The sequence below is a fragment of the Hippopotamus amphibius genome, chromosome 4 (genome assembly GCF_030028045.1).
Source record: "Hippopotamus amphibius kiboko isolate mHipAmp2 chromosome 4, mHipAmp2.hap2, whole genome shotgun sequence".
NCBI classification, from domain to species: Eukaryota; Metazoa; Chordata; class Mammalia; order Artiodactyla; family Hippopotamidae; genus Hippopotamus; species Hippopotamus amphibius.
Window position 1 is genome coordinate 60234699 of NC_080189.1, and position 14453 is coordinate 60249151.

A 14453-nucleotide genomic window follows, 5' to 3' on the forward strand; every position below is an offset into this window, starting at 1 on the left:
TGCCCCAGTCCCTCGAGGTACTGTGTCTTCACTGCCCTCACTGCCCATCTATAACTAAGTTAACACCAACACGGTGTATCAAATGATTACCCTACGTCTACTGTCCTCAACACCAACACTTGCTAGTCAAGCATTTATTCATTCCATAAACGTTTTTAAACCTCTCCCGTATGTCAGACACAATGCAAGATACAGAGCATAACAGGAAGACAGGTGTCCTTTCCTGCACATTTATAGACATCTCAGTTCCGTCAACATTTACCCAAGATCTCCAGGATACAATCAGCTGTCAGCACAAAGTTATAAAGGAAGAGCTCAAGTGGCAAAGCAGGACCACATTTGACAAAGACAACACGTCATACATAATACCTGATACAGTCTCTAAGCCTTGGAGTCAGCAGAGCTGAGGTCAGGGATAAAGCATAAGTACAGATTAAGAAGACTTACAATATGAGAACTTGAAAATTATAGGCAGCTCCTTTTGCTTTGTTTTCTTTAATATGGTTATTTTTTTCTTAATTAAAAATCACAATTATAACATGCTGAATGATAGAAAATGTTTATGATATGATCTGGACTAAGATATGTAGGTTTGGTATCTTTTTCATTTGTAAAAATACAGAAATGAATGAAAAGTATTTTTAATAATATAAAGCTTATGAAACAAGGATAATTTAATTCAGATAATTTAATTAGAAGTCATATATTAAACTATAAATTACCATTGGGGAAAAAAAAACCTTATGATATGGTCTTACATTTTGGGGGGTATGCAAAAAAAAAATCTCCCAGAGATACTCCAAATAATAACAATAACAAAATTTGAAAACAATGTAATTAACCACTAGATTTTCATTAAATTACCAATAAATTATAATGATGTAAACATTTAAAAAAATAGCCTTATTTCCACAGAAACATTATGACAATAAATCTTGGCTACTTGACATGTTACATAGCACCAACCTCATAGAAATTCAACTTAATAATTGAGCCGCATATCATGGTATATTTATATGTAAGATACATGCTTACAGACTTGCACAGAGAAATTAAAATTCTGCCTTAAGAAAACTACACCATGAGGCCACATCTCCACAGAAAACCCTGGGAAGAGAAAGATCACAAAAGTACGACTTAAACCCACTTGAGGCACTCTGACTCGCCCGCTCTGATTTCCAGAGCATATGTGTTCATTACATGAGGAAATTTTCTCCCTGGTTTGGTAAGACTGGGTTTGAAATCTCAAGTGGTTTCAAGCTCAGTCATAAGGAATAAAGCTTTGAGTATATTATATGACAAAAGTACCTACACTACGATTCACAGGCTACTTACAGAATTCAAGCTAAAACCAAAAGGGTACAAGAAGGGTTTGAGTACACTCATAAAGAGTTAAAACAAATGGATTTGTTAAGCAAAGTTATGAATAGCTGGGTGGGTCATGACTACTGCTCTACGACCGGGCACACAAAGATGAGGCTTGCCAGTCAAACTTCCTTTCAAAAATTAAATGAAAAACAAAACAAAACAAAACTGAGCAATTAGCTAGGGCTGAAGGTGAAAAGAAGATGAAGATCATACTGTAGGGTGAGAGAGCAGATGGCCAGCAAAAACATGAAGGGAATTCTTGAGGAAGTGAGTACCATGCGGAAGAGAAGAAATGGATCAGTGGAGTAAAAAGATGCACAGAACGCTGACAACACCAAAGGCTGGCGAGGATGTGGCGCGACAGAACTCTCCCTCCCTGCTGGCGGGCATGCAAGACGGAAGACAGGGTGGAGGCTTCCTACTCTCACACTGAGATCCAACAATTGCGCTCCTTACTATTTACCCAAAGGAGTTGAAAACTTATGTTTTCAACAAAAAACCTGGCACGAGGATGTTTACAGCAGTTTTATTTACAAGTGCCAAACCCTGAAAGAAACCGAGGTGTCCCTCAAAGGAATAATATTGAGTGCTAAAAAGAAATGAGCGATCGAGCCATGAAAAGACATGGAGGAACCTTAAATACACATTACTAAGTGAAAGGAGTCAAACTGGAAAGACTATAAAACTGTATGTTTCCAACCATAAGACATTCTGGAAAAGGTAAAACTATGGAGACAGTAAACAGATCAGTGGTTGCTAGGGGTGGGGCAGGGAGAGAGAGATGGACAGGCACAGCACAGAGGATTTCAGGGCAGTGAAACTACTCTGTATGATATTATAACGATGGAATATGTCATTTTACATTTGTCCAAACCCACAGAATGTATGACACCATGAATGAACCCTAAGGTAAACTATGGACTTTGAATGACGAATGGGTCAATGTAGATTCATCGTTTGTAACGCGTACCACTCTGCGGGGGGATGTTGATAACAGGGAGGCTATGCTCTGTGGGGGCAGGAGGTGTATGGTAAATCTCTATATCTTTCTCTCAATTTTGTGAATCTCAAACTGCTCTAAAAAAAGTCAAGTTTTAAAAAAATATGCAGAGAGATGCAAAGTCACTGTGAGAGAGACCAAGAAGGCCCAGAGCAAACAGACAAAGTAGCCAGTGCACAGAACTGGCTCAATTCTTAACAGTCTTTGATTTCATTTTGTGTACACCCTTAAGGGAAACTTTTCATTTAGTTACTGCTTTTTTAGTGAGCTTCTGCTTCCTGCAACCAAAAGCAACGTGGGACAGGAAGAGGTTATTGAATCAGCAACAGGTCCTCGGAGGAGACGTGATTAACTATGATATCTTCATTAAGTGGAGGGCAATGAGGATATTCCTGCCCTACAATACTGATTACTGAACCCTCCAGTGGTAGTTTAAAGATCCTTTGCCATCATTCTCATTGAGAAGTAGAGTCTAATTTGTCTCCCCTTGAATCTGGGCTGGCATAAGTGGCTTGTTTGACCAATAGAATGCAGCAGCATTGCTACTGAAAGCTAGGTCCTAAGAAGTTTTGCAGTTTCTGCCCAGGACTCCTACAATGCCTGCTTTTGGGAAGCCTTCTCTTAGAATCAAGCTGCTAAGGTTTGAAAACCTCAAGGTACACAGACAAACGTAGCAGGTGCTCTGGACAAGAGCCCCAGCTGCTCCCAGGCAGCAGGAGCATCAGCACCAGCCCAAGTGTGGACCATCCTGGACGCCCGTTCCAGTGGAGCCTTCAGATGATTCCAGCCTCAGCTGCTGTCTGCCTACCACCACATGGAGATCACGGAAGAGAACTGCCCAGGTAAACCCAGTGAGCTCATAGAACCAGGAGAGATAATAATAAATTGCTGTTTGAAGCCACTAAGTTTTAGGATGACTTGTTACACAACAATAGATAACCAGAACACCTCTCCTCCTCAGGGACAGAGAAACGCGGAAATCATTCGCATCAGGAAGAAGGGGAGGAGGGGGGACAGGAAGGCAGGCAGGGAGCGTGTGTGTTGGCAGTGGGGAGGGTTACAATTGTAAATTTACTCAGTATTCAGCTTGAGTGTAAATGGTAGGACTGAAGAAATGACTGTAGGGAAGAAACCCCAAGTTACATAAAACTTGGTTAAATAAATATACCATTCCAACTATATTTATACAAAATCCTATAAATCCACATATCTATAAGCCATACTCACTGTATGCCAGCCACATTACAGCATTTGAAAATAATATTCCCATTTACTATTCTTTTCTTCCAAGCAAAGCACTAGTAAGAAAAAAATGCAAAGGCATCAGTATGGGAACCATTGGGTCTACGTTCCTGTAGCATTGCGTCAGCGTGAAGCACCCAAAAGCAAACATTTATGTTGCTTAGGGATACACTCAGATGTTACAAAAGGTATAAAAAACAGGCATGGGAATGAAAAACACCATTTTCAGAATAGTTTTATCTCTTGGGAGATGAGGAAGGAAAAAGCTATTGGGACAGGTAAATACACAAGGGCCTCCGGCCACATTTGTCAAGTTTGACATCTTAAGCTAAGTGGTAGGCTCATGGGTATCTGTGTCTTTGTTTTTCAAAATCATAAAAATAAGCTACAACAACAAGATAACCCACAGAATGGGAGAAAATATTTGCAAATGATCCAACCAACAAGGGATTAGTCTTGAAAATAAACAGCGCATGCAGCTCAATATCAAACAAACAAAAAACAACCCAATCAAAAACGTGGGCAGGAGACCTAAATAGACATTTCTCCAAAGAAGACATACAGATGGCCAAGAGACACATGAAAAGATGCTCAACGCTGCTAACTAGTAGAGAAATGCAAATCAAAACTGCAGTGAAACGTCACCTCACGCTAGTCAGAATGGCCATGATCACAAAATCTACAAACAATAAATGCTGCAGAGGGTGTGGAGAAAAGGGAACCCTCCTACACTCTTGATGGGAATGTACATTGGTACAGCCACTATGGAGAACTAATAGAGAGGTTCCTTAAAAAACTAAAAACAGAGCTACCATATGACCCAGTAATCTTACTTCTGGGCATATATCCAGAGAAAAACACGGTTCAAAAGGATACACGTACCACAATGTTCATTGCAGCACTGTTTAGAGTAGCCAATGGAAGCAACCTAAATGTCCATAGACAGAGGAGTGGATAAAGAAGATATGGTACATATATACAATGGAATATTACTCAGCCATTAAAAAAATGAAATAATGCCACTTGTAGCAACATGGATGGACCTGGAGACTGTCATACTGAGTGAAGTCAGACAAAGACAAATATCATGTGATATCGCTTATATGTGGAATCTTTAAAAAAAAAAATGATACAAATGAACTTATTCACAAAACAGAAACAGACTCACAGACTTAGAGAACAAACACGGTTACCAGGGAAGAGGGACAGATTGGGAACTGGGGATTGACATGTATACACTACTATGTTTAAAATAGATAACCAACAAGGACTTACTGTATAGCACAGGGAACTGTGCTCAATACACTGTAATAACCTAAATGGGAAAAGAATTTGAAGAATAGATTCATGTATATGTATAACTGAATAACTTTGCTGTACACCTGAAACTAACACATTTTTGATCAACTATATTCCAATCTAAAATAAAAATGAAAAAGTAAGAAAAATATTGTGGACCCATTATCAAAGGACTACTCGTCAAGAAGCATCTTCACTTGTGTTTCCAAAAATTATTACAGAATATTATTGATTTTTATTGGTACACAAATAATTCGTGCAAGCTTTATAAGACAAAGGTTTAGCCTTTCTCAACAGTTTTTTCCACCCAGTGAATATCATTTCATTTCTTTTCATTTCAATGTAGATTTTCATGCCAAATAAATTAATCATCATATTTATATCTTCCTTGAAGCCAGTCATGGCACCATTTGTATTTCCTTGTCTGACAACCTTAAAATCAAAGGATCAAAAACTAAAGATTCCAATGCCGTCAGGATTTCAACCCTCTATTCCACTAGAGGCATAGAAGATCTGCTTTGTAGATTTTAAGGACTGTAACCTACAGACCACATGGCATTACATGTTATTTTTTTCTTAAAGTAGCAGCAACACTGCAATCACAACAATGTAATCAGAGGTAACATGTCAGTTTTTATAGTCACTGGGAACCTAACTGGAGATGAATAAAGGTGACAGGCCCTCTGTCCTCTGCCCCACTGCTGACAGTGACCACCCTCAGTCACATCTCCCTCCAGGGCTGAGCGCCTGATCCAGGAAGGGAAAGAAAGGATGGAAAAAACAAGGTATACATATTTTGTGCAGGGACACCTGAGGCTCCAGGTCTCTGTCAAAACTCCTCCAACTCCTAGTCTAATTTAGAAAGGAGAATACCAACTTATGAAGAAAACACAAACCACAAGACGCCTTTCAGGCTTATGGTTTATAAACCCCAGTCTCAGCATCTAGTGTAGCCTTGAATGGTGCTGAATTTATCACTACTATTAAGTGTCAATCTACAAAAATGCTCAGAAAACTGAAGTCAAATGTTAATAGTGCTCTAAACTAGTGCAAAAAGTGAGTTTAATGCTAGACTCATCCTTTTACATACATCAATGAAATAGAAGAGTATTTTTTCACCTCTTCAGTCACAGATTTAATTATGTTAAAAATTAATGAATGAATGAGATCAATTTTATTTGTTCCTTCAACATTTTCCTTCAAATTTACTATCATTTTTGTTATTTTTCTAAAATAAATACATATACATATATTTAAATAAAACAAAACAGGCCTTAGTTTAGCTAGGAGACAATTAAGGTTAGGAGACAAGGACCTCCTTGCACCTTTTCCCTGTTTTTATAGAAAACAGATTATAAAACAAACAGAAAAGCCATCTTCAAAGAAAGCAGCAGTTGGGGTTGTAAGTGCAAAAGTCAGGTATGTGTACTAATTCTCAGTAATAATAAAGCAAGGTGAGCTGCCTGGGGACTTAAAAGGCAATGCCCAGCAATGCTTGGGTAAACTAGCGGGAACTGCCCATGCGACACCACCTTTTAAACCCTCTGTAGCCCCAACTGGGCAGAGGCACTCACAAGTACTTTCTAAGGAGGCGTGTGACTGGCTCTGACAACAGGGACAGCTCCGCTAGAGCCTGCAGTGAAAGACGTGGCTACTGCTTTCAAAACACAGGCTGAAATGGGACCAGCCATCCCACTTCTCAGAGATCTAAAGGACCTGGATTGTGTGCCACCTACAGGATTGCTTATCTGAAAAATAAACTCTTACTTCTTAAAGCTATGGTTGAGGGGAGGAGGGGTGGGGGGGAGGAGTCAAAACAGGAGACTTGAAACACTAAGGACCACTGTCTCCCCACCTTTGAGATGAAGGATGGCAAACCTCATTTCGCAGATATTTTAAGTAGCTGTAAAGCCCCAGTGGCTCCAATTTTAAGCCTGTGTTTAGATCAGGTTTGAAAAGGGGCTGCACCACTTTACAATAACTAGGCACCGCGTCTGATGCCAATCTGTGCTTTGTGTTTGAAATGGGCGACCACATACGAGAAAACAAGACCACCTACAGCAGACAATACGTGCCACAACCAATCTTCTTGGCACCTAGGCCTGTATGTGGGCAAAATGCTTTCATTAAAAAGAAAATAAACCTCAAGATTATTGCCAAACCTTGAGTAGTATCACATAGTTAGTTTTCCATTTTAAATTCTTACAGAGATATATAATCATGTCTTTTCAGCAAGTTTAAAACCTGACTTTAAAAAAAAGCCAAACCCACCTGACCTACTGAAATGCCCTGCTCTCTCAGGCCCCTTGTAACAGCCTGAAGGATGGACTAGATATAGCCCATGGTTATACCCACTGAAAATCAGAAAATCTAGTTATTCGACTGGAAACTATAGTTGTTTTAAAGGACGAGTACTTACAGGCAAAAGCTATTTTTGCAACTCCTAATATTCTTTTTGATTATTATTGTGTGACCTTTTTATTTAGGACTTTAAAGGCTCCCTTTTTCCATCCTGAATGCTCCTAACATTACAGGACAAGGGGATCTTACCTGGCCGTCTCTGACAGGTCAGTGATCAAACAGAAAGAGTCAGGCTGAAGCCAAATTCCGTCCATCTCTTAAGCATTACCAGGAGCTAGGACGCTGTAGCTCCTGCTACATTCAGGGAACCCCATTCAATGTTAGGACAATAAGCCCTCTCCAGTTAAAGGTTTAATATTCTCGGGTGTCTCCCCAACTTCTAAACTCAATGACTTTTCAAGAAAAGATGATTTTATGAACACCATTTCCTGCACAGAACAAGCAAATTAAAAAAAAAAAAGTGACCTCATCTTTTGTACAAGAAACACAGGTTTAGATGGAAAATATACCAATATTTACTGCCCTAGTGATCAAAGACTGTTTATTTAACCAACCTTATCTTTAAATAGCACCAGTCTTTGTATAAGAGTTTAACTTACTTAAGGTATTTACATTCACATGAACCAACCCGTACATGAAATAAAACAAGACATGATGTTTTGCTGAGCTCAAGAACGAGACGCAGGTTGTTCACTCATATAAAGAAATACTCATTCCAAGCGTTTCTGACAATGCGGAACGTACTCAGCCAGTCACCGCCCCCCCACACCACATCCTTTTCCTGGAAGCACTGGTCAACTAGAAGAGTTGCTGGCATTTGTGAGATAAAGCAAAGCAGAAAGCTATGGCTGCTGACTTCAAACTACACATTTCAGTGCCTGACCCAGCAGACAATGCCATGAGGAAAGAATGTACGAAAAATAAACTCAAGAAAATGTTAGCAAAGATTTGTTCACAGGCCAAACGCGTCTGCCGCAAACGACGTCTACTGCAGAACCAATTGCCAGCAATTGCGAACGTAACAGGCGTGGCTTAACAGGCTGTGAGACCAGAGACGTTTACCCTTCCACCTCAGGAGTGGTTCGCCTGTCTAGGAAAAGCCGAGGTGCCCTAGGGGACTCTGCCCTGGGACGGGATCTGTGGTGAACAGAAGCCTTAGTCCACACTTGTGCAGCACGGTAGGGACATGTATGTGAAACAAGTCTTCTCAATGTACAGATCCGCAGAAAGTACTTACACAGCCTCCAGCAAGAATTTCTGCTGCGAGTGGGACTGAGCCATCTTTGCGCATGAATTTGTCCCTCACAAAATCATTCACCTTGAAGAAAAATATTTATAGAAGCTGATGAAAAATACAGAGAAAACCATTAACACATATAAACATACAAGCGTACATAAATGTTATTTTTTTCCCGTCAGTGCATTGGAATAATCATAAACTGAATAAATGAGGGATCTTTAGAGTTTGCTCTTAATAGCACAGGCGTAGTAAAATATAGAGCTATGTATTCCTGATGTTTCAGGGAGAAGAAGATTAAGAGAGGTGGCTTACAAGCCTAATTCAAACAGGTCCTGCAATTACAATAGAATAAAGAGAGACATTAACAATAGAGACAAAATTAAAACATACATTTTATAACTTAGAAACTGTTTTATAGGATTTGATTAAAAATCACTTTCAAGTCTTCTAACAAGATTTAATCTAAAACAGCATCATTATTGAGACAAATCTGGCTGAGCGGATCTTTCAGCTTAGTAGAAATTCCATATTTAAAAAATTTCTCAAGGATTCTCAAAGAACATCAAGAGCATTAATTAATTAATTGAGTATAATATTCTCAAAATGGTATGTACTACAAGCAATTTTAAGGATCAATCAGAAGATTAGCTGGCCTGAGGTCACATAATAAGATGGTAAAAGAAGAATTTCAGCATCAATGCTACACAGTGCAATCTGAAAGTAAAGTTTATCTTTCTGGGGCTTTTTGACATTAGTGGTGAAAATGCAGTATTTATCTATTCCACAAATACACACTGAATACTTACCACCTGTCAGGCACTGGAGAACCAATCTGATGAGGCTCAACTACAACTAGAACTCGGACCCCTCAATATGTCACTTTGGCACATGTGTACAGAACATACCCCGAACATGAATTCTATAAATAGCATGTGTATGCAAACATGTTTTAGAGTCAGAAGAATCTGGTTTTGAATTCTAGTTCTTCTACTAAAGAACCGTGCAAACACAGGTAAATATTTAATCCCCGTGGGCCTCGCCTTCCTTATCTGTAAACTGGGGGTCACACTCTGCTTGAGATTAAAACAGTAACACGTAATACATGGAAGGCACGTAATAGGGTAGGTACTGAAGAAGTTTAGCTGCTGCTGCTGCTGCTACTACTACTATAATAACGATGATAATGGCAACCACTAAAAATCTTGTTCAAATATATTATCACATTTTCAGATATTCACTGTTCAATGGGGAATAATAAAAAGCTGTGTGTGGTGAGTGCCCTACGTTCAAATTAGTTAGCGCCTGTAGGGAAACACAGACCTGCTGTTTCACATAAGAATCTCTGCTAGATTCCTAAGCATGTGCAAACTTCCTTCATCAGAAGCATCAAATCAAAAGACTTACTGTAAGTTTTATGGCCTTCTCTGGGGCGACTCCCAATAACTGTGGCAACAGACCTAAAAAACAACAGAAAGTAGAAGCATAGTAAGTACATTAACATTAACTGAACATATCAACAGCTCTAAAGAGGGGGATCACCACGTAAAAACTGGGGAAATCTTTGCTGCAATCTTCTGCTCTTACCTTTAATGAGAATACTCGAAATGGAATGTTTAGGCACTGACGTCTAAGAGCCACATCAGGCCTGAGTGAATTCCCTCTCACATTCTGGATCGTTTGCACATTGGCTAAATCAACACCATTAGTGATACAGGAAATCTCATTATTCCACACATTTGCTTTTTTCCCTCTTGCCTCTTAAATAAGTGGACTTTAGTGAAAATATTCTTTTTTTCTAACACCTTTCTCAGCTCCCCACCCCCTACTGCCCATGGTTCAGCCATTCATACGTTTAGCAACTGTGACTCGGTGACAAGCACAAGACAAACAAGGTCCCTGCTCCGACTGGTCTCAGATGGAAGGAGGGGAGAGACCCATGCATTTCGGGAAGGGGAACACACAGGGCAAAGACAGCAGAGTGGGAACACGCCTGGTGTGCTCCAAAAGGAGGGAGAACATCAGTACGTCACCTTACGGGAGGCAGGCAACAGGAAGAGGCACGGGGCGGGGTTGGGGGGTGGAGGGTAGTAAGACCAGGACCCTAAGGCCAAATATACTCTAGGTTAGGTGAGAAGGATTTCCATTGGGAGGAGAGTGATGTGCAACTTCATATTTTCAAAAGACCACTCTGGGGACTCTCAGTGGTTAAGAATCCACCTGCCCATGCAGAGGACATGGGTTTAAGCCCTGGTCCGGGAAGATCCCATATGCTGGAGAGCAACTAAGCCTGTGCACCACAACTACTGAGCCTGTGAGCCACAGCTACTGAAGCCCGTATGACTAGAGCCTATGCTCCGCAATAAGAGAAGCCACTGCACTAAGAAGGCCGTGCACAACGAAGAGCAACCCCCGCTTGCCACAACTAGAGCCCGCACACAGCAACAAAGACCCAACGCAGCCTAAAATAAATAAGTAAATAAATAAATAAATGTAAAAAAAAAAAAGACCACTCTAGATGTGGTGCAGGAAACAGGGCATATAGATGGGGTGCGTGTGTGCACGTAGGAGACTGTAGAGAAAGAAAATGGGCTCCGACTGCTATTGCTTGATTTTTAGCACTAACACTGGGTAGAGACGAAGATGGCCTCGGAGAGTAACAGGCTGGGGGTGGAAAGGGAAGAGCTCGGACATGTTAGGTGGAGTGGGAATTTAGAACCAGAGCAGGAGGAGGAAGTGTGGTCTTTGACAGGAAAGGGCCGCTTCTAGGAAAGGCAGTTACAACAGTAGTAGACCTACAGATTTGAACTAAAAAAATGTTTTCTTTTTCATCTGTTCTTTCTAAGAAAATAAAATCAAAGACAGATGACTTTCCTTGGAAACACTTAGTAAGCTAACCCCAAGGATCAGAATATATTGTTTCCGTGTCATGTGCTGTCCTTGGGAGGGGCTTCATGGTGTTATCCGTTACCAGTAAGTACAGTTTCCTAATTCACTATATAAAAAGGTCCACTTGCAGCCTTTTCAGCGAGCCCAGCCCTGCCCACATCATCTGCTTAAAGGAGCATCCTACAGCCAAAAGTCACCAGCTCAAGGGCTGTGTGCCTCCAGCCTACAGATGTGTTTTGCTGAGTGGCACAGGTTTTAAACATAATTTGAGATTATAAACATAAATAGATAGATGGTTGGGTGGATGACTAGATTGATCGATTGTTTGATTAATGGATCTGACAGCTCTGAGCCTCCTTCTGACATCATAGAGATCTATCACCACTTGGGTGAGGCTCTGCCCTTTAGACAGGACCCAAGCATCAATTCAGCAAGGTCCCGGCCACACCCTAATGCCAGCTTGGCAATAAGGACAAGTGCCAGTTATCATTCATCATTTTTCTTGCTCTGTTGATATCCTCACAATAGAGAAACATCTCTCTGTGCTCGTGGCTCTACAAAAAGGAAGAAACTAAATAGACCAAGACAGCTTCATGTTTCAGGGAAAACTAGAGAGCTCATTTCATTGTAAAACCAAGTGATAAGGATGCTGACGATAATCAGAAGTTTCTCTAAAAACAGCCAACATATTGTTTATTATGTGTCAGGTACCATTTTAAGCACTTTACTAACTCATTTAATCCTTATAACCACCCTGAGACTGGAACCTGAGGCATGTAGAGATTAAGTAATTTGTTCTAAGTTAATGATAAATAGTGACACTGGGATTTAATCTAAGCCGTCTTCCTCAAGAGGGTATGCCTTCAGACAACACTCAACTCTGTCCCGTGCCTAATACGCAAACGTGTATTTGCCTTTCATGTCCAGCCTCATTTGTTCACTTACATAACTAACCTGCCTGGATCCTATAAACATTTGGGTTTGCAATGTCTTCTCTAGACAGTCATATTTTGAAACTACTTCATCCCCATGTTTTGAAACTATTTGATGCCCTTGATTAGACAAGGGCAAGACACCTAAAAGATGTACAGCCGACGAGTTCAGCAACCTGGGCCCTGTGATCTGGCGCCAAGAGTGGAGCTACCCACACAGGATCCTTCTCCCAGGAGCATGACAGAGCCCTCAGAGGTGACGAGCTAGTTAGCACTGGCACACACCGAGAAGGTGCCCCGTGGGGGGCGGAAAGCAGCCACTCGAAGCCGTGTGTGCGTTAACGGCACAAGGAAGCAGAAACTGTGATACAAAACGGAAGCAGACTGGCAAAGAGGAGAAAATGTGTAGCAAACAGAATGCAGACACCAGAGAGAGAGAGAGAACACACAGCCCATGAAAGGTGCACAGGGGGGAGGGCCAGCCTTGACCATCTTCTGGTCCCTCTGAGGCCAGATTCCAGTGAAACTCCTGCCCTGGGATCCCTGTGAGATCTCGGTTTTCCTTCTCTCTCATGTGAACTCTTACCAAAGTTCCCGTGTGCTTTTGCCAGCCTGAGTACGGCTATGCTCTTTTTAACCTAAATGAACCAAAACGGCACAGAAAATGTGAATGTAGAACCATCTGGGCAAAGCGGGCGCTCTTATTCAAAGTAAGAATTCTCTCCTCCTAAACTAGACTCACTTATTCAGCCTTTACGTATACCATGAATAATATCTATGAGAAGAAAGGCTTTATTATTACTTCAGGAAAGTACAACATTAATTTCTACCAGTAAAATTCAAGGATAAGCTGTTTAAACTACATCTTAACACTTACAATTTCCATTCGACTCTCTGCATTCAGGTCAAGTACCAAAATGTTCAGTTAAATATTTACTTGCCGGATGTATTTTTCTCATCATTAAATTGTAGACCCAAACCATGGATGGGTTGATAGCACTGTGATTTAAATGATGATCTCTTTTCTCTATAACTACCCTGTGACAGTCTTTTTAAATGACTAATAAAAAACAGCCCACAGAACCAAATGACTATAGCGTTAGATACAATCACTTCAGCCAGCCTTTTAAGCTTTCGAGATTTGTCTTTCTCACTATAAATTTAGTAATGCACTGTGAACAGCAGAGACCAAAACAAAACAATAGAGAAAACCCTGCATTTAAGACTAAATATAGGGCAGCAAATATTTATTTGTTCAGCAAACATTTACCAAATGCTTTCTGTGCCTGGTACTGGGAGAAACTGGGATGAACATCTGTGGTGTCCCCTGGAGCCAGCGTCAGTTTAGAAGAAAAGGGAGCCCTCAGTGTCTCTGTGTGCCAGAAAGGAGACACACCACCTAAAAACAGAGTGCTGAGTGTTACAGCTCCGGGGCACCAAAGTACTATGGGAACACAGTGGAGAGACCAGTTATTCTGCCTGCAGGAGGGAGAAAAGCATCAAAGAAGAGGAGCTACTTGACGTGATTTTTTAAGGATAACCAGAGGTTCACTGGAGAAAAGAGACAATGAATAGAATGGAGGGCAAGGTGGTCCAGGCAGAGGGAACAGAGCATGAAAAGGCACCAAATTCTCACGATCGCGGCACGGTCAGGGTCGGGGCAAGGTCACTGGAGGCTGTGGTGAGGTCACAGACCTTGTAATAAACAATGGTAGTAGTGACAACGACAACAGCCAGTACACGCCAGGCACTGTTCTACGTGCTTTATGTGAATCAACACGTTTAATTCACACCACAAGTCAATAACAATAACTCAGCATGTTATTTTTTTTTATCCCCATCAATAGATGAGGAAACTGGGGCAGAATTCCAGTAGCCCACCCAAGACCCGTCCGCTGTTAGGTGGGGCTGTCTTGGTCAACCCAGGCGGTTGGACTCTAAGGGGGTGCTCCTAGCCGGTACACCGCACTTCTTCTCCCCAGGCCACACTAAGGTGCTTGGAAAAAAATTCTGTAGACACATGGGGTGGCTTTTAAAGAGTAAAGTTCAAAAAGTAAAATGTGCTGGAGGCAGGTGAAGGACAGATGGTAAGGGCAGAGACCCAAGGCAGGAAGAGCAATTAGGA

At 41.1% G+C, this 14453-nt stretch overlaps 1 protein-coding gene across 3 annotated transcripts in view; it reads right to left on the reverse strand.

Moving 5' to 3' along the window:
- Nucleotides 1-14453, reverse strand: part of SLC25A13 (solute carrier family 25 member 13) — a 206487-nt gene that overhangs the window by 43428 nt on the left and 148606 nt on the right. For all 3 annotated transcript variants that reach the window (XM_057731069.1, XM_057731068.1, XM_057731070.1), the window contains 2 exons: nt 9915-9967; nt 8508-8588 (listed from right to left, as the gene is read on the reverse strand). In XM_057731069.1, the coding sequence (XP_057587052.1) occupies nt 8508-8588; nt 9915-9967 (134 nt within the window). The remainder of the gene's footprint in view (nt 1-8507; nt 8589-9914; nt 9968-14453) is intronic.